The following is a 21003-nucleotide window of genomic DNA, read 5'->3' as shown; positions in this document are numbered from 1 at the left end:
TACAAAAAGCCCTTCATGGCTTCAGTCGGTCCCTCACATCGGCAGGAGTGCTCAACCAAAACAGCTTTGATCATCTCAGCCGAACTTTCTGCAAATGCCAACCTGCAAATGGGCAAAATCAATAACTGCATATACACTTTCAATATATTTATTTATTAGATTTGTAGCCTGCCTTTTCAGGGAGGTTCACATCCTGATTTAACAAAAAATTAAAAGATCAATACAATAATTAAAAAACTTATTATTAAAACTCTAAAAATCTAAGCAGCATCGTTTATCCATTGTGGCTCCCACAATCTTTGCTTTCCACTAACTATGCAAAACTGAATTATTCACGAGGGTTTTTCTAGCAACAGGTAATAGGGTTGCACTGTACAAAATAGTTCATAGTTACCTGGATAAATTATTGCAGACTGTGGTCTACACCACAGTGTACCGCCTACAGTAAGTTGGATCCTGCTGTATAATTTTTACACCGCTTAATGTGTCATATTAATACTTATGCTATGCTTTAGTTCTGTCTTCTATATTTCTGGTTAATTTCAGATTTCTACAATCTTAACCCTTTTGCACTGTGTATTGAATGTCCCATTTGGTTGATTGCACTGACTCACTCGGCATTATCTACCTTGAAAAAGGTATAATCTACCTGGGAAAAAGGAGGACTATCACTAATCAAATTCCAATGCTTTTAATACAAATAAAATGGTGGACTTAGATCAGAGCCTCTGACAAAGATCTCAAACTACTGACCATAGCAATCAAGACTTGCTTCAGAGAGATAACTGAACATTCAAATTTGGCAATTACCGTAAGTTTCCATGAGTTTCAAATATTTTTGGTTTCTATTTCATTGGAATCAGTAGTTGTGGCTACGAAACTACAGACTGAAGCCTCACTAATCTAAAAGGCTTGGGGAAAACATCCAGCTCATTGATGTAACAGGAAAATTCAAAGTAGTTCCATGTTCACTCTATCGCAAAACTGACACACAAAAAACCATTTGAAGATTAAGAAGAGTTTTGGTGTTCACATATCAGGGGTTCCACTATAAAACATCTTAATGTTAACAGCTTATCACCAAGTATCCTTTCTAATTACCTATACAGTTAAGAACATAAGAACTCTGCTGAATCAGACTAGTCCAGCATTGTAGCCACTGATAGAGCTAACCTCCATTAATCTATCTAATCCTCTTTTAAAGCAGTCCATGTCTGTGTCCATCACTACATTCTCTGGCACATTTCAATCACTCTCAGTTAGTACTTCCTCTTGTCTGTCCTGAACCTACTGCCCATCAGCTTCATTGGATACCCTTGTGTTCTACTATTTTGAGAGAGGGAGAGCAAGTGACTATTCTCTTCACCTCATGCATAACTCTATAAACCTCTATCATGGCCCCACAAGCTAGTCATATCGATTGCACTTATATTTTGCTTCACCTGTACACAAAAGAAACTTAATTATGATTGAAGGATTGCCTCCACCCATCCTGTCCAGACTGCCAGTTCAGATCCTTGTCTGAGCCCCACTTTCTATGTTGCCACCTTCAGAGTTTAAAAGAGTGACTCCCAGGGATGGGGCTTTCTCAGTGGTGGAACTTCACCTTTGGAATGTCCTCCATTATGAGGCTTACCTGGCACCTATGATACTTTCTTTTAGGCACTAGGATTTAAAAAATTCCTTTTAACAAAGTGGGTTTATATCAGACACTTCTTCTGGCCCAAAGGTCATTTTATCTACCACATTTTAGGTTGCTCAGTGTGTATTTTATGCTGTTATTATGCCCTGTCTTGTTTTAATGATGTTGGCTTGTTTTGCCAGACTGTTTAATAGCTTCATTTTTCAACCATTGTATAGATTTATTTGTAAAATAAGCAGGTCTTTAGAAATGTGGAATAAAAGTTTTCTAATCAGTGAAAAAATGTTTTCATTAAGTCTATTTAAAAGTTACATTTGAATATATACAATATGACTAAAGAGTAACAATGAATCTTGATGGGAAACCATGGTTTGAAGGATATTTACATACTACAGTTCACATTTACTAAGGTTGTTTCCGCACGGCCGTCGAGGCACCTCCACGCCGGCAAGAATTCTGCCGGCGTGGAGGTGGAGGCCGTTCGCATGCAAGCATGCGGGCAGCCTCCGGAGAGGCCGGCAGATGGCAGGCGGCTCCACATGGAGCTACCTCTTCCTTCAACTGTCCTTTACTCATTTAAATTCGCCGCCGCCGGCCTGCTGGCCGTCAGTGGGCCCTCGCCCCACGCTGCCCTCTGACCTCCAGGGCCTTCGGAGTGACAGCGTATGGGCTTCACGCCAGAAGGCCGACAATACCGGGACAAGGTGAAAGTGGGATCGGAGCGGGGAAACAGCTGCGTTCCTGGCGGTGCTGTTCGCATCAGCCGAACACGCTGCCGGGGAAAAAAAACAACCCTTTAAAGGAAAGAAATTTTCAGTACAGGCCTGACGCCGCTCTGGGGAGTGGGGAGCGACACCAGGTCGTCGCAGCTGCTGCTTAGCAGCAGCGCCGCTTCAGTGCGTAATGGTGGCTCCCTGGGGACGGCGCGATCCTTGGTCCCCAGGGCGCCATTAAAGGGCCATGCGGAAACGGCCTGAGCTTAAGAACATTTAAGGCAGTTTTTGCGGCCTCTCTGGCTTGGAAGGAAACAAACAAATCCCACTGGTGCCTCCCTATACATGATACTAGGGGCTGGGTATAGTTCTGCAAAATAAACCATGGTTTCACAGGAGCACATTTTAGATCTCAACCAGGATTAAACCAAGTAAACTATACTGGAAATTAATTTGGCAAGAAGACACCAAAATCAATACTCTCAGAACCACATCTCTATTTAGCACAAGTAAGCAGTCATATTTAATGACACAGGTCTTCTGTGAGCAAAACACGCATTTATCGTTGTAACTAGAACCACCACATTTCATATGTACCATACATGTGATCAGTGTTACCAGTTTTTACACAAGATATGGACTCTGAGCCTTTAAAAATCACACAAAACATGGTATACGAGTTTCTTCCCTACCAGACAGTTATACTGCAAGTCCGAATACATTGTAGGCACTACTGAAGCAACTGATGACCTTTCATTTATAAAATCCGGAAACCTGAACTGCAATAATTGTGTGATTTTGATCAGCATCATTTTGCTGCTTTTCTTTCTTCTTTTTTTTATAAATCCCAGTTTACATAAGCCCTTTATATAACCATCAACTGATAGCTAGAACTGCAGCAGCTTGACCTACAATTGCTTAGATCTTGGAAGCAAAGCAGGTTCAGCCCTGGTTAGTATTTGCATGAGAGATCACTAAGGAAGTTCAGGGTTGCAACATAGAGGCAGGCAATGGCAAACCACGTTGGAACATCTCTTGCCTTAAAAACCCTTTGGGGTTGCCCTAGGTTGACTGCAACTAAGCACTTTCCATTACCACCAATATAAAATTCTCCCTTCTATGTAGCTATTAAACGCTCATAAACTCTGGGATATAGTGAATCTAGCAACTGTAAAAACTTTATCTGCTGTGCCACAGAACTCAGCTTCTTGCATTTTGTCATGTACAAATTTTAAAGGCACAAATTAATAATAATGAATATAATGTTAGTAACCATGTCTCCACTATCTCCACTATCTAGGCATAGTCTTACAAAAATAAGAACTTTTAAATCCTGGCTGAAGTGATCAGAATATGGGCTCAACTTTACAATTTAAATTAATTTAGAAATCAGTAGATTACATCCCACATATGTCAATTTTATCTATGCATCAACATTCTCTAAAACATCTTATACACTGAACAGCAAGATATAGTCTACTGCTGCCTATAGGGAAAAGAGAATAATCCATCAGAATATGTTTCCGCTTAAGAAAAACGTCAAGTTACCATACAAATTATCTAGGAAACATATCAAGTCAGAAAGCTGGGGCTTAGGTTCATGAAAGATTAATCTCAATTCTTTAAAACTAGCAATAAGGTGGCTAGTCAGAAAATTATAACATGCAGAGTCATTTACGATAGCCCTAGTTTGCTAAAACTTCAACAATTAAGATACAGATTCTGACAGAACAACTATTTTATTTGTAATTCTTTCCCTATATCATGAATTTCTGCAACTATGATCCTGGCTTCTAAAGTATTAATAATGCAAAAATCAATTTACATAAGAGGATGAACTTATTCTATCATGCTGCCCAAATTTACCAGTTAGGAAGATCAGTATCAGAAGGAAGCCTCAGGCAGACATGTTGATTGTAAAATCGCATGAGGAGATTCTGTCTCATGCAAATGGAGCTGAGGTAATTGAGCAGGAGCTCTCCTACCGCCATACTACCACTGTAGCCTTTGTGCCCCCTTCAAATAATTCATGAGTGTGTCAGTGAACCCCTGAAAAAACATTAGGGAAAATGAGGACTACAGTAAGAGGATAATCCTTTTTAAAAAATCATACTCTGCTGACCACAGGCAGAAAAAAGGATTACAATCCAAACCTTAGAATGATGGAACTAAGTAAATCTTAAAGAATCAGAGAAACAATGTTGGAAGAGACCTCCAAAGCCATCCAGTCCAACTTCCTATACAATGTAAGAAAATGAAAACTACCTCCTCCAACACAACCCCAGTGATGGCAAAAAAAAACCCCCATCCCTCCAGGATTCCTACTCAATCTGGCCTGGAAGAAAATTGTTTCATGGCCCCAAAGTGCTGATCAGCATTACCATGGGGATGTAAGAAAGGGCCACAAGAGCCAAGAACTGATGCAACCCTTCCCGGCTTCCTTCTCATGATCTGCCTACATTTACAAAATCAGCATGATTTTGCTTAAAAACCTCCAAAGGAGAGTCCGCCATTTGTTGGACTGAAGTTGAATCTTCACTGCTTATTGTACTAAAGTTGGTAGGACTTATTTCCCCCAACAAAAATTCTACAGTATTAGTTTTATTTTACACACTTACATTTTATCCCATATACAATCTTATTTTCCAGGCGTACATTTTATCCTATAATACATTCTTATTTTCCAGGCCTACTTTTTATCCCATATATATATATTATTCCACTTTACACCACCAGCATAAAACATGCACAAAATATTTGCATAGCAAAACCCCACAAACCCAACAAAGGGTTCTTGAATCTCAGGAATTTCTGAACCCAGAATTGACAACCCTATCTCTTGAGCACACTTTTCCCACTCCAGTGCGAAATGAAATAATTACAAGCAGATCTAGCCGAAAGTAATCTGTATTCAGTGAAATTTACTCCTAAGAAAGTGTAGCCGTGTACAGGGGTTCTCCTGAGGGTGCACAAGATGCTTGTCATATGCTTTATGTCTGCTTATAATGCTAAAACCAGGTTTGTCCAATGTGTGAAAAACACTTTGTCTCTGGTATTTTTGTTTTTGTACAAGTTGCAAGCTACTTGATAGTGAATGAGAGGACTGTGATAAATGATACTACTGTTTGCTTAAGAGAAGCCAGTATTAATTTCAAAGTATTAAGACCTTTAACACATTACCACTCTTGTGGCGTTTGAAAGCTTAGGGTTCACAGATCTGCAAACAAATAACAAAAAACCTTCAAGGAAATTCATCTTCCTTCAAAAAAAAAAATTTATTTGTTCTAACCCCTGAAACCTGAACCCATGAAATTCCCTGTTTGAGTTATGCGGTGTATAAGCCATAACCACAAGATCTGTGGGCATTCGAGGCACTAATAGTGATGGGGAAATAGCTCTTTCCTTAATTTTTTGTTCCCTTCTTCTACAATATTGCTCCTTTTTATGTTATTTTATTGTGAGGATGGTTTTATTCTGGCTTTATTATATGTATGTTTAGACTTTTATTGTTTTATTCTGTTGTTCACCACCCTGAGCCCTTTGGGGGAGGGCAGTTTATAAGTTTAATAATAAATAAAAACATGCTCTGGGTGCAGTTCCCCCTCACTATGGCTCTGATGGCTTGTTTATGTACTTTACAGAATTTTGTTATTTTACTTTGCAGAATTACATCTGAGAAACAGCATAAATAAGCACTTACCTTTTTCAAATTGCTGTGGACTCCAGTAAAGTAATAACAATTCATGACTCATTTTTGGAAGCTTTAATTATCCATTATTTCTGCTGCTCATGTATCCCTGGTGCTCTTTCCCAAGTCTGACTTTCAGGAATCTAAAACAAAATAAAGAATTTCAACAGTTGAAAAACATGCTACCTGTTCATTAGTGTTTTGCAACTAAATTTGACTTTGGTTGTTTCTCGCTCAGTCCTAATGAATGTTGTGGCTAGCATTATAAACTGTAGCTACAAATTCAAAACAGAAAGTTCATTAAGTTCAGAGTAAGCTCTTTTATAGTGTTGTCAAACACAAGTAATAAGAGAACTTCTTAGTGATGCTAAAATCAATTCTGGAACTGTCTTCCAAAGATTAATCATTTAACTTATATCCTGGTTAGCCGATAATAAGCTCTAGATTAACATGCCTGAAACCAAGAGTGATGAATAAAATAGTCTATATGTCTAAAAAACTAATGGGCTGGGGGCTCCCAAAATTACAGGAATACTACGAGGCATTTCAAATAAAAAGTTTGATGGGAATTCAAATAGATAAAAGAGACAGATGGATGAAGTTCGAAAATGAAATAAATTTGAACACGGGTAGCTTTGGAATATATTCAAGTTGTTCAAAAATAGAAAGACAAAAATTAAAAGGCCCTAGAAAGGTATCAATGGAAATCTGGGAGAAATGGAAGGGAAAATGGATGCCAGGGTTACTGGATGCTTGACACCACTCGTGAGCATGGTTGGACAGGGAAGGAACACAAGCAATAAAAGATCTCTACATAGACAAAAGGGAATATACAAAGGTAGCACAACTGTACAATGAAAAGAGGGAGGAGAATTAATACAGTTTCCAAATTTTTTTTTTAGAGAAAGGAGGTAAAGAAAACTGGTTACTATTAAGAGAGGGAATATGGGAAAAGACAAAAGCCTCCAGGAGGGAGGAAGAGTGTATAATATGAAAAGTTGTATATAAAATATATGAGGAAAAGAAAGGACAAAATCTTAGGTGTTTTATACAAAAACATGATAGACGGTCGAGGCTTTATGATAAGAATCATAAGGGAGAAACGGCAACTAGATGGAGTGCAAGACAGGGAGGGGATTAAAGAGACTATAGACAATATAAATAAAATAAAAATAGATAAATATGCAGAACTAGAGAAAGAAATTAATATTAAAATGGTATAGAACACGGGAAACAGTTGGCATATATGATAGAAAGTGGACTCAGTCCGAAGTGTTGGCATTATTGGAGATAAAAATGCAGTATATATACCCATATGTGGCTAGAATGTATAGAAGTAAAAAATATGTGGGAAAATGTGATAAAATACATAGAAAAAATATGTAAAGGTAAGAATAAAGATAAATATAAGATTTACTATTTATATAGGTATAGTGGATTATATTATAATAGAACAAAGAAAAAACTTTTCAGATTCATGATCAGAAGGCTGACCCATGCAGTAATAGCATTGAGATTGGAAGGACAAAAAAATCTGGACAATACAGTAGAAAATAGTTTAGGTATATATATGGGAGCAAATACAATTAGAAATTTTTCGACACAATGTCAAAGAAATCAAATATGGCAGAGAAAAACAAAAGGACATGAGGGAGATTTGGATGGAATTCAAAGACTGGCTAAACGAAATTGGAATTACAGAAGAAAAATGGACAAGAAGATTGAAAAGAATGGACCTGCTGCTGCGCATCTAAAGAAGAGAGAGAGAGAGAAGAAAGGAAAGGAGGGAGGAAAGGGGGAAAAAAGATATGGAGGATGTATATAAAGTATACATTATAAATTTGTAATAATTCCGAAATATCAATAAAAATATTTAAAAAAAAAATAGATTAACATGCCTAAAAGAAATAAGCGAAGCCCAAAAGGAAGATCCTTCTTAAATTTTACTATAGTCTTATTGCAGCTTAAGTCATTACTATCAACTATTTAAAGACAAAATTCATCTGACTACTTCATACAAGAAAGCATCAAATCTAGTATTTCAACTATCATTCCCACCAGCAGACCACCTAACAGCAAACTGAACTTGGAAAAAAATGCCTGATGTTTCTTCCCAAATATAATTAGTGCTCAAGAACCAAGTTTAAGAACGTTACATATTTGTAAAAAATCAACTAGCCATGCATATATTTCAAAGTGTACCAAACTCATTTAAAAATAAATCAAAGAAAGCTCTTATTAATGTGGATGAGAACTCCAAATCTCTGATCAGCTCTCTAGACAAACAGTTCTCTCAGTCAAAATAATTCTTTTGAGACAAACTTTAATAGGAATACATAGACGTGAACCCTAAATACATGAAATGGGGCAGGATAGAAACAAAAATAAGTGATTAAATTCATTTGCTAGCACCTCTCAATGGGAAACCATTCTAGAACTTAACTCCTCCAAGCCTTTTATAGCACTGTTGCTATAACACTTTTGACAACACTTTTATAGTGTTGTCAAACACAAGTAATAAGAGAACGTCTTAGTGATGCTAAAATCAATTCTGGAACTGTCTTCCAAAGCTTAATCATTTAACTTATATCCTGGTTAGCCGATAATATGCTCCTGTGTTTATCAATGAAACATATATTTTGATGACTGCTAAGTGAATGAGAAGCTACTCATCTAGCTCCAAAGCTCAGCTTGGGTGGAGAAATTTCCCAACTGTTTCTTCCTCAAAAGCAAGCAACCCCTCCCCCCCACCTATTTGCAAAGATGTACCTGAGGCAGGTCACAACAACCCAGCAGTACTGATCTTAGACTTGTTTAGAAAGACTTAGGTTTATTGCACTTTCTTCCACCTTTCATCTAAAACAATTAACAGAGTACTGAGAGACAGTCTTGTGGTCAAATCATCAGACTAGAATCTGGAAAACCCAGGTTTGACTCCCTATTCCTGCCATGGAACCAGTAACACTCTTGCAGCCTAACTTATCTCACAAGGTTGTTGCTGTGAGGATAAAATGGAGGAGAGAAGACATTTGTAAGACACTATGGACCCCCATTAGATTAAAACAATCAAGTATAAATAAAGCTAATAAACAAAAAAATAATCTTCCTCTCAATTAAACAAAGATCAGGCTGCAGTCAGTCCCATGCATACTTTCTTAGAACTGTCTCATTGACCTCAGTAAGCCACACTTGAGAAAACATACACAGAAATTAATCGTAATAGAAATATCACTTTTCTGCATTGTACCTTCTTTCTCTATCATTATTAATATTCTATGCTTGTTCAAATTTCTGTAATCCTGATAGGTGCCTGATCGTATTGACTGCATCATTAGATGCCTGATCGTATTGACTGCATTGAGTCACCCTGTAATCAACTCTGCATCTGAATAAGAAAAACAGGCTACAAACAGGCTACAGTGAGCAAAGGAGTTGCGATGCAGTCTACCACTTGAAACAATACAGTTACTGAAGTATATTCTGAACTCATGAGACGAAGCAATTACATTTTTAATTCTATTTTGACCAGACAAACTACTGACAACTTTTAAATAACTGTAAAACGAGATGAATGAAATCCGCCCAACGGTAGTGGTGAAAAGTCTTCAGCCGTGTGCCAAAATGTTGTGTGTGTGTGCGGAAACGCCTCGGGAAGTGCACCTTGGTATGCAGTCAGGGTATTACATGCATATCCTTTTTTTTTTGATCTGTGAAAAGGGGGATGAAAAACCCTGTGAAAGGTTTCTGTACATATCTGGTAGCACAGATAGGCGGCAGAAGGAAAGCCACCCACCCGGCAACGCTAAGCCTTACCCCATACCACGTAGCCAGATGCTCATGTCAAGGAGGGGAAGAAGGACCCCTGGTCAACTGCGTCCTACCAGTGCAGGGATTATGGAAAAACTCTACAGGGTGCTTTGATCATCAGTAACGACACCCAGGACCAACAACCACCGCTACAACATCCACACAGGCTTCACCTGAAGACATTAGAAGTACCTGAAGAAACGAGCTGTGACTCACGAAAGCTCATACCCTGCAGACTCCCTAGCAGCTGAACACACCGCTACTCACCGCTCAACAGCCGCCTTCAAGGCATTCTGGCCCTTTGATCTTCCCCCTCCCGGACCAGCCGTCAATACACGTCACTTCCGGCATCACCTGACACACGGGCAAACAGTTTCTCCCGGGATAGATTTACTTCCGGCTCCAGAATGCCTGAGGAAGTGCCAGAAGGCGGGGGGGGGGGGGGGCGGTAGACTTTGCAGTCCTGCGTGCCACGGTGGTGATTTAAAAGCATGCCTGTTTGGGGTTAAATTGCGTGGAATAGGAATTTACGCGCCAATCAGCCTGAGCGATCAGTGTAGCTTTGTGTGTCTCCCTTCTACTTTCTAGTATTATTAAGCGGCAGCCATGCGTATAAAATGCAAAGCGGATTAATTTTAAGCGGTGGTTCTGTCGGAGAGCTTAAAGTGCGGGAAAAAGGGCCCGCATGAACCATTTTAATTGCACGCTCGTCAGGCTGAATTGTTGCTTGGCAATTAAATGCGAACTTGGCCAGTTTATGGATGAAAGACCTCCAAGGAATATCCGAATTGCGACGCAGAGGCAGGCAGTGGCGAGCCACTTCTGAATGTCCCTTGCCTTGAAACCCTCACTTGGGGTCGCCGTAAGTGAGATGTGACTTCAGGGCAAAACACACGCGTACAGTTAAAGCACAAACCAACGCTTTCTTTTTGTTTTATTACAAGACACCATCTTTATCAACAGTAACAGATTGTTAAAGATTATATTCTGCATTGATGATTGTTTTCTTGGTAAAGTTCTTTCCGAAACGACTGTTATGGAAAGAACTGCCATTCCTACTTTGCTGTTCCTTGGGAGCCACAAATGAACACTTCAGAAACCAAGAAAGACAGATCTGGGATGGATTGGGGTATACCGGTCCCTCTTTAGCGTGTGTTGTTTTGCATGCCTTTGAATGAGACTAAATTTGTATAGGTTGGATTTTGCAACCAAAATTAAAACTGGAAGCCCCATCGCGTTATTTACGTGCATCTGACCGGCGCTTACTTCAGAGTAAATCTGCAGAGGATGAAGATGTGTGCTTGCAATTGCAGTCCCGAGTGATGCCTGCTTGCTGTGCCAACTGGAGCCCTCCCCTTTGCGGGGGCGGAATCTGAAGCTCTCAAAGGAGTTCAAACTGTCAGGTTTTTCTTGTTTTTACAGATCCCACCTCCATTCACTCAGTACTCAAGCTTGCAAACTGACAGGGTCGACTGGGAAAGTATGGCTCAGTATGTGCTGGGAAAAGCTGCAGTCGCCGTGATCCGAATTTGTAATCCTCCTCTCAATACGTTCAGGTAATTCGGGGGGTGGGGGGGTGGGGGGGTGTGAATAAGGAGAAGCTCTATTCAAGTCACTCACTGCGAGATTCTTTTGGAACCCTACATTAGCCCTGGATCAGCTAGGCTAAGAGAAAGCCTCACTTTTCAAGGGTGTTTTCTCTGGGCATAACAGGACACAAACGTGTGCACACATACTTGGAAGCAAGACCCATTGATTTCAAGGGACTTTTAGGTAATTATTTTTTTTAAACCCAAGACAATGTAATAATACATTTATTGGTTAGACTTAATGAAAGGTATGACATGATTTCTACTTTTCGATTTTACCATGGACCAACTTTTTTGTTTACTCCCAGATAGGTTTGCATAGTATTTCAGCCATGGGACACACTGCTAATTGGTCTACTCAGGAATAAGAACCTTACTCCCAATAAAGTGATTTTAGAATTGCAGTTCTATGCTTGTTATTCACTATTTTCTGATGAGTTTCTCCAGTGACTGATATAGAACTGGCATTTGATGCAGGATCAGTTTTGCTATGTAGGGGAAAGACCACAGTTCAGTGGAAGAGCATCTACTTGGCATGCATAAAATCCCAGGTTCAATCCCTGGCATTTCCAATTAAAAGGGATCATCAGGCTGTAGGTGATGTGTAATTTTTATTTTATTTATTTATTTATTAATTAGGCTTTTATACCGCCCCATCCCCAAAGGGCTCTGGGCGGTGTACAGCATATAAAATACAGTATAAAAACAGTTAAACATTTAAAAGCAGCGATAAAACTAGAAATTTGGTTTACACAGTCTCAATAATATGTGGTTGGCACCCAATAGTCCTGATTTAAAATTTAAGACCTCATACCCACTATATTCCCTAGTTGTTGGTGGTGGAGAACTAATTTATGATGTTCCCCATGATCTGTCTACATTCAGTGCTGAACACACACATTCCAGGCAATCTATGCCCGACTTGGCAGCCTGTTCTTAGGCTGGCCCTGTTCCCCTGGTCCTGTATTGCTGTACTCCCGTTAAGGATCACTGACTTCTTATCCAGTTGTCCTTCATAACTTCTCAGAGTTCTGTATGCACTTCTCGGATCTGTTCTTGCCCTCATTACTTGCTCATTATTACTTATCATTTTGTTACTCCTCAACAAAATGCAAGGGTGAAATTGCCCAACATGGGGACTGAATGCACTTAGTACTCAGGGTCACATCACAAAACCCAGTAGGCTAGGTAGTAGATTAGCAGTAAGTATGCTTTTGGTTATATTTTCTAGTTTTTGCAGTTGTGAGGAAGGTTCGAAAACTAACATTTAAAAATTCTTATAACCTGAAAGAATTTAAATACATTCCACTTTTAATAATAAATTTAATAATAAATTGCAGTTAGCAGATTCTGCAGACATACTCATGTGTTGGGAACTGGTTAATGTATAAAAGGAAACTCCTATTTCCAGGACTTTGGATCCAAGGGCTATGCCATGGTTAATAATCCCACTGTGATATACTAGATTACTGTTTATTATTAAAGGAGTTGGTTTTCTGTTTCATCCAACTCAGTTTCAGACTTGTGTTTTTCTAAAATTTAACGGTTCCTTAAGAAACACAATACCAAACACTCTAATCACAATAAAAATGATTTGAAGTGACTTCAATCAGTTTGAGAATTTCTTCTAGCTATGAATTGGCTAAACATCAGAAATGCAACGCAGACAGCACGGAATTAGATTTCGCTGAGTATATTTATACTAATTGTATATATGTGATAAAACATTTCTGTCACTCCACATTTTGAAGAGTTCTTATTCTTCCTTTTAGTATGCAATCCTAAGCAGAATTATACCCCTATAAGTAAATGATGTAAATGGTCTTAAAAAGTGTTGCTCTGCGTAAAATTGTACTGTTAGTCTTACAGCCCAGTCTTACATTCTTGTTCCATAGTAAGTTATAGTTACTTCAGTGGGTTTTGTACGCGAGTAGATTTTTAAAAATTTATTTGTAGTCCACCTTTCTCAGTGAGTCTTAAATTATACATTTTAAGTTAATAATATTCCATACAGAGACATCTAATAAGAACAATGTAGATCAGCGCAATCCATAAGAGACATCTAATGAGCCAGATACCCAAAATCTGAATATTAGGCTTGATACAGGGTATGGATACAATGAAGGAAAATGGTATTAAATCAGTAGAAAACAATGAAATGATAACAGGGTAATAAATGCAGCAAGATGATAATATATCCTGTACAAAATGGTATGATCTACAGTCTCATTTTCTTTATAAAGCACATTCGTGAACTATTATGCTTTAGTATAGTCCTGTTGCTTTATGGAAAAGCTCTGATGAGCAACTCTATTTTACACAGTTTGCGGGAAGACAGAAGTGTGGAAGCCTTCTTGTCCTTCTCAGGCAGGGCAGTCCACAAAAGTGGGACCACGACAGAGATAGCACAGGTACTGGTGACTGGTTATCTTGCCCATTTGCAGGGTCTGCATAAGGCCCTGAAGAGATGAGTGGAGCTGTTATGACAGAACACAGGAAGAGAGATGGTCCTGCAGATGTGAGAGTACAAGGCCAAGCAAGTCTTTGTATGTTATAGTCAGTACCTTGAATTGAGACTAGTAGCTGACATGCTGCAAGTAGAGTGCCTGCAAAATGGGTGTAAAGTGCATGCATATTCTGGTGACAGAAAGTAGCATCAAATTGTAACCAACTTATGGTGCCCTCATAGGATTCTCAAGGCAAGAGACATTCAGATATATTTGCCATTGCCTGCCTCTGCCAGTGACCTTGGACTTTTTTGGTGGATTCCCATCAAAGTACTAACCAGAGTTGACCCTTCTCAGTTCCCAAGATCTGACAAGGGCAGGCTAGCCTGAGCATCCAAGTCAGAGCAAGCTCTGACTACTTCCTGATAATAACCGAGCTGTGGCATTTTGTACCAACTACAGTGTCTCGTCTGAGTTGACTTCAAGGAACCATCCATGTAGAGAGCATTATAATAGTCTACTGTCGATGTAGAGAGCATTATAATAGTCTACTGTTGATGTGACTAAAGATTTGCTGAGTCAGGGTAGGCGGGCATCTTCTAGGCTTGATGAAGTTGGAAGAAAGTATTTTTTTGCGGCAGTATTAACTTGCTTCTCCATCAGTAATACTGGATCCAGTATAAGTTTAACCCCTAAGCTCTTAACCGAGCCTGCAAGGATCAACTAAGCTCCATCAAAGGTGGGAGTACAATGTGCCTCAAGATGTCACCATTACTTCCATCTTATCAGGATTCCATTTTGGTTTGTTCTTTTAGCCATTTTACCACAGAAGAGAAGCAGTGACTCAAGACCTCTACCATAGCACTATGGGATTTGGAAAGAGGGATATAGACCTGGGTGTCATCTGCACATTAATGACATCCAATTCCAAAGTTATGGGTGATTCCTTCTAAGGGGTTTGTGTAGAGGTTGAACAATAAGGGGGATAAGACTAGACCCTGTGAAACAAGTTCTACACTGATGACAACTGGTCTCCAGTAGCAACACTTTCAGACTGGCTCACAAGGAATGATTTAAAACAGTCCAAAGCATATCCTCAATCCTTACTTCTGCCTTCAAACATCTCCATAAGATGGCATGAGCCACTGTGTAGAAGACTGCAGATAAACCTACTAGGAGCAGGAAAGAGAAAATGGAGCCTAAAACAATATTCTCTCTATTGATTTTTAAATAGAATGTTTAAATGTCGGTAGCATACAACCATCTTATAGGATCTGGTTCACAGCTTCAGTCTAGCAGGCCTGAGGAAATAAGAAGCAGTGTGGCAGTGATTGCATAAGGTTGCAAGATATTTAATAGTTTGAAATCAAGGCGGGGCAAAATGGTGCACACTGGCCTAGTGAGTGAAATGTTTTTCTAGACACACAGACATGGTAGGCATTGTTACTCTAGTATTCATGCCATGATTCTTTTTAGATCATCCAACTCAGTTTCACAATCATGCCATGAAACACATGCCACATGAACATAGCTCACAGAGGCAAACTGCATTATGCAAAAAGATAGAAGCAGATCTATATAAAATGAATGCCTGAGAGAAATGCTAACTTCAGGTGACTCTTAGGAAGCCTTTTAAGTCAAGCAAAAATTAACCAGCCTTTTACTTGAGATAAAATGGCTTTTCTAATGCCTAAACGTTTTAAGGATTACAACAAACAAAAACAAAGGAAATCTTGTATTTTCTGCAGCGGAGTGACAGGCCTACACTATGAAGGAAATAGTGTGATGAAAATTGTACTATATTCACCTACCAAACAAAGCTGCTACTAATTTACTAGTGGTTACATCACACAGTACTGTTTTGCTACTTGTGTTGTGTAAATGTCTTTCATATTACAAGACTGTGAATCAGGCAACTTTCAAGCTGCTGATATTAAACAAGCTACCAACTACATCCTCAGTGCCTGAAGCAGTTATGATTAATGAAAGTAATGTTAATGGGTTTGGCAAACAAAGTGCAGGAGCTAAAAGAGATGAATCAGCTTTTAAACTTTTGGTGAAAATATTAGGTTTGTACTTTTCTTAGATCAGCCTTTGTTATGAAGAGTTTGCTGTGGTTTTAGTGGCCTCTAGAGGTAGGTCACTTAGTCTGCAGAATGTGCAGCACTCTGCATCCTTAGTAATGTCATGTGTTAAATTTATTTTAGAAGATTGATGTAAACAAAAGGGTAGAGGATAAACTGAAGCCTACCAAGGAAACAGTACATAAAAATGCAGTGAAGACTGCTCAAAAGTTGACACTGCAGAAGCAGCTTAAACAAACAAGGTTATTAATAGCTGAGATGGATGAAATTAACAAGATCGTTAGAAATTCTGGATGGAAGAAATTCTGGGGGAAGGGTTTGAAGGGCTGGAATGAGAAGATAATGATCAAGGAATACAGCAGAGCAACTACTTTTCCTATTCTGGTCAGTTGGCATAGCAATAATAAGCAATTGCAGACACGTACTTTTTTTTTAAAGCTGGAGAAATGATCACTAAGACTTGGAGAGAATGTTGTAAAAGAAAATTGAGTTTGTGCAAGGGATTGTATAGCAGCTTGCGCAATAGTTGGTTAAAGTGGGAGGCCAAGAACTGCTATGAAACCTACCTGTTGTGAATTCTGGTGCAAACTCTTGCAGAATAGCACTACCCACTATTTTCCTTGTCATCGTTCTTTGGATCCAATTCATCTATCATGAAGCTCCAGAGCAAGTCAAGCTTCTGAGATTTACAGATGTGATTGGTTGAGGACACATTTCTATGTCCTTGAACAGCCTTGGTCCTTCAGAATGCTGGGAGGCTTTTCTCAGTTGCGGTAAGGACTGAAACAGATGGAGCCAGCACTGATATATCCCATTTAGATCTTGTAATTTATTTGAACTCTCAATGTGAGAATGCTTTAGGGGATTTGTTTTATGGTAGACATACATACAACCTCAGCTGGTAGACATACATACAACCATGGTTTTTAAAGCAACTCTCTAATTTGTTACAGTGCTAAAACATTACTGGCTTTACAGCAAGAAGTGAAGCATGCCAATATTGATCCCACTGTGAAAGCTGTTGTAATTTGTGGTGCAAATGGCAAATTCAGTGCAGGTAAGAGCCTTCAAATTCATACTTGTGTATGTATCTGTTTCTTGCTCCTACAAAAGATTATGAAGTGTTACAGTTATGCTCTGATGCTGTTGCTTTACCTTCAATTGCCCAATATTAACTTAAAATATTAGTAGATTAATTAAATGTCAAAGGTGATTGATGGAGATGTCTGTGTATGTATATGGGCTTTTATCCAGTAAATGATTTCTCTAGACAGAAGGGAAGAAGCAATTTTCACAGATTTCTCTCTATACTGCAGAACTCTGACTTCCGTCCCTCACATACTGTTACTGGAGGTGTCTCCACCCTAACAGCATAAGGAGCGCATTTAGGAGTCTAGTAGGAAGGGAATGGGGGAATGTCCTGCTCTGCTGATGAAAATCCCTTCCATCATAGAAATTACCACTGTATCCAAGCTTTAATTCTGGACCAGCATTAGACAAAGCTCAGCCTGCAATTCCCATCATATGTTATGAAAGATGTCTCTTCATCCTTCTATCTGAGGCTTTTAATTCCTCCAGAATATCTAGTTTTGTGTTAAATGTACTAGCAATTTTTTCCTCTACATTTATCAAAAGGAGCATTGAAGATAATTTAACTCAGAATAGATATATACAGAATTCACTGAAGACCCATAGGGAGAAATTGAGATCAGTTGTAGTGCCACTATATCATTTATGGAGCAATCTGTTTGATTTAGTACAGCAATTAAGCCATTCTGCAACACCACACATGTACAAGGGTACTTCACTTTCCACATGCAGTAGCATAGTTTTCAAAAGCTAATAAGAGGATTGTCAGAGACCAAAAAGCAATTTCTTCCAGCTTTTGCTACAAGGCACCTACAGATGGTTTTCCATGGGGCAACACTAGTATCTTTGACAATAGGTGCATAACGGCCACACAACAATTTTACCTGGTGTGAAGCATAACATATCTAGGCCATGGGTCTCATCCATACAATTACATCAATGCACATAAAAGAAAAAGTATATTTATTACTGAAATTACTTAAATAGACTATACTATGATAATGGGCTTGGAGCCTGACCAGGAGACTGAGCCTTCAGATCCCTAAAAAGTGTACCTATCCTCCCCCCAACACCCCATTCTTGAGTCATAAGAACTTTGAAGGAACAGACTACCATTCCATCCCTGTTCCTTTTGGGGTGGAGGGGGATCCCTGGGAGCTTAAAACATTGCGGCCATTCCAAGTCTCTGTCCAGCCCCAGCCCCCCCCCCCCTTTCCCTCACTGCCTGGAAATGTCAAAAACAAACTGGGCATCTGCTGCTGCCACCAGTGATGTCTCCTGCTAAACAGAATTGCACATCTAGAGCTGTTCCAGAACTGCCATTTAAAGGTTCCATCTAGTTGCCACACACACTTCACTCCTACAAGAATGACTAGGTATGATGTGTTTCCAGAGTCCAGGCTTAGAGCATTCAAAATATAAAGAAATTTAATAAATTAATAAAAAGATTAAGCAAGATCTTGAGTGATCTGTGGCCAGAGCTTCATGGCTTCCTCTCCCAATCCTTTCCTTTCTGCCAGCTAAAGTTTACAACTGCGTTCCAGCACATGCACTGAGGGCAGTCCAAATTGTTGAAATATTGGGATGAATGTGAGGGTGGAAGACATTTCCTGGCGGATCAGACTAGTAGTCCATCTAGCTCAGCATATGATTTTATACAGTGGCCAACCATTTGCTCTCAAAGGCCAAACAGAATTTGATCATAGTCATCTTTTGGAACGTGAAAATATTATTTTGAAAGTCAGACATTTCTACATAATTAGGTTCAACTAAGAGCAGCAGTGGCATAGTGGTTAAGAGCAGGTGTACTCTAATCTGGAGGAATGGGGTTTGATTCCCCGCCCTGCTGCCTGAGCTGTGGAGGCTTATCTGGGGAATTCAGATTAGCCTGTACACTCCCACACACGCCAGCTGGGTGACCTTGGGCTCGTCACAGTTCTTCTGAGCTCTCTCAGCCCCACCCACCTCACAGGGTGTTTGTTGTGGGGAGGGGGGGAAGGGAAAGGAGTTTGTAAGCCCCTTTGAGTCTCCTATAGGAGAGAAAGGGGGGATATAAATCCAACTCTTCTTCTTCTCCATTAAGTATTTTTGACATTCAGTCTAGCAAATATCCATGATACCATAATTGCAATAGTTGTATATTATTTCTCCACCGTACAATAAGTTCTACATCGTTTAAAGAAAGAACATATAGGATCCATTTTCCCAAGAGGCAGTTTCTGTATGCAGAAGGAGCATCAGTGTTGCACACTTGACTATTTTCTCAACTTGTAGTCTTAAAACCATGACTGTTGCTGGCCACCCTTTTCAAGCCTATAGAATTATTTAAGCGGCTGGTTATTTGGAGCAGTAGTAGATCAATTCTCGTGGTTGTGTTTAATTTCCTCAGGTGCTGATATTAAAATGTTTTCCAGCCTTGATCGGGGAAGTACGCCCAGTCTAGGGTCAGTAATTGATTTAATAGAGAAGAGTGACAAACCAATGGTGGCTGCAATTGAAGGCGTGGCATTTGGAGGAGGCTTGGAAGTGGCATTGGGCTGTCACTACAGAATTGCACATGTGCAGGTAATCTTTTTTTTTAAGTATAGACTGCTCAGCAGAAGAATAATTGATACACCTAGAGTACAAGCCACTTACAAACATAGCCCAAGTACAGAAAGTAGCCCCAAGCAATAGCTACTTAAATGGAATGCCTATGAATGGAGGCATTTATTTTGCCACTTGCATTCCTCAAGAGGCCTAGGTAGTAGCAGGAGCCATTTTTAGTGTGGCTAAATAGCCGTCTGCTTCATCACACAAACACTCTCATTGATCCACAAAGCCACTCTTTTCTTTATGATATATATTACATTGTTGTATAGTTCTCAGAAGATTAGATGAAACAGGCAATATGATATCTGTGTAGGTGGATTTTCCACTCAGTCTAACAGAATCCCGAAGTCATTTTTACTTAAATGAATGCCAGCTACAAGAATCTCTGTACCCTTAATCTTTTTGGGCAACACAGCTCCAATAACGCCTGTGTGTGATAATTGTAGAAGTTACCATGTGCTGGGGAAAAATAGATTATTCTGTCTCCATCACATGAAATCTCAGTACTTGCAATACATTCATAGAGTTATTCATGCACTAAAAGACACCGCACGTTTTGTCTTTAATATTCAAGTGTCCCATAAGAATAGGATACTCACATGAAGATTTCTTTGTAAGGAAGCCGAGGGAGAATCTGTTGCAAACAAATATGCAACATACTTTGAATTTACTATTTGTTGACACATTCTACTCACCTACTTGTTGCTCCTTAAGAGCTAGAGCAGCGGCCAAGAGGCCTGGGCGACCTCCAGCAGGGCAGCCACCACCCACCCGGGCCGAGAAAGAGGCCCAGTGGCACACAGGCCAAGCCACAGCAGCTGGCTTTCCTCGCCTCTCCCCGGCCCAACATCGAAAAGGGAGGGTGCAGCAGCCAGGTCAGTGGGCAGCAGTGGGGCGGGGAGGGGAGGGCAAACCAATAGCTGAATAATTAGAATCCCACCACTGAATCCAGCTTCAAAGTGCATTGAAAGTGCATTATTCTGCATATGCAGAAGGGACCTGAATGTTTAATCTGGAAAATACATCACTTAGATGCATCACTTAGGCTCATTCCGCACATGCAGAATAATGCACTTTCAAACTGCTTTCAGTGCTCTTTGAAGCTGTGCGGAATGGCAAAATCCACTTGCAAACAGTTGTGAAAGTGGTTTGAAAATGGATTATTTTGCGTGTGCGGAAGGGGCCTTAGATGCATTCTTGCGATTTTTAAATGATTTTTGTGATTCTTCAAAAGTTACATGTACCTACTTATTACTATCTTTGGTATCCTTAAAACTGATGAAGCAAGGGCCCCCACTCAGCACACACACACTCTTGTGCTGTTTTGCAAACTGTTCTTTTTTTAACAGAGT

The 21003-nt window shown here is 39.6% G+C and overlaps 2 protein-coding genes across 5 annotated transcripts in view; one reads left to right on the top strand and one right to left on the bottom strand.

Annotated features, from left to right (window-relative positions):
* Nucleotides 1-10183, bottom strand: part of MAP3K13 (mitogen-activated protein kinase kinase kinase 13) — a 49858-nt gene extending 39675 nt beyond the window's left edge. For 2 of the 4 annotated variants that reach the window (XM_048505726.1, XM_048505727.1), the window contains exons 1-2: nucleotides 10118-10183; nucleotides 6056-6186 (exon numbers count right to left, since the gene is read on the bottom strand). The gene's annotated coding sequence lies outside the window, so the exon portion shown is untranslated. Of the gene's footprint in view, nucleotides 1-3047; nucleotides 3673-6055; nucleotides 6187-10042 lie in introns of those variants that run through there. The other 2 variants (XM_048505729.1, XM_048505730.1) reach the window with 2 other exon arrangements.
* Nucleotides 10184-10269: 86 nt separating this feature from the next.
* EHHADH (enoyl-CoA hydratase and 3-hydroxyacyl CoA dehydrogenase) overlaps nucleotides 10270-21003 on the top strand; it is a 28494-nt gene continuing 17760 nt past the window's right edge. The window contains exons 1-4 of the mRNA XM_048506425.1: nucleotides 10270-10712; nucleotides 11273-11406; nucleotides 16924-17027; nucleotides 19449-19624. Coding sequence (XP_048362382.1) covers nucleotides 10677-10712; nucleotides 11273-11406; nucleotides 16924-17027; nucleotides 19449-19624 — 450 coding nt within the window. The 5' untranslated portion in view covers nucleotides 10270-10676. The remainder of the gene's footprint in view (nucleotides 10713-11272; nucleotides 11407-16923; nucleotides 17028-19448; nucleotides 19625-21003) is intronic.

Source organism: Sphaerodactylus townsendi, linkage group LG08 (assembly GCF_021028975.2).
Source record: "Sphaerodactylus townsendi isolate TG3544 linkage group LG08, MPM_Stown_v2.3, whole genome shotgun sequence".
NCBI lineage: Eukaryota > Metazoa > Chordata > Lepidosauria > Squamata > Sphaerodactylidae > Sphaerodactylus > Sphaerodactylus townsendi.
The sequence above is the reverse complement of the archived record's forward strand: the minus strand, read 5'-3'. Positions and strand labels throughout refer to the sequence as shown.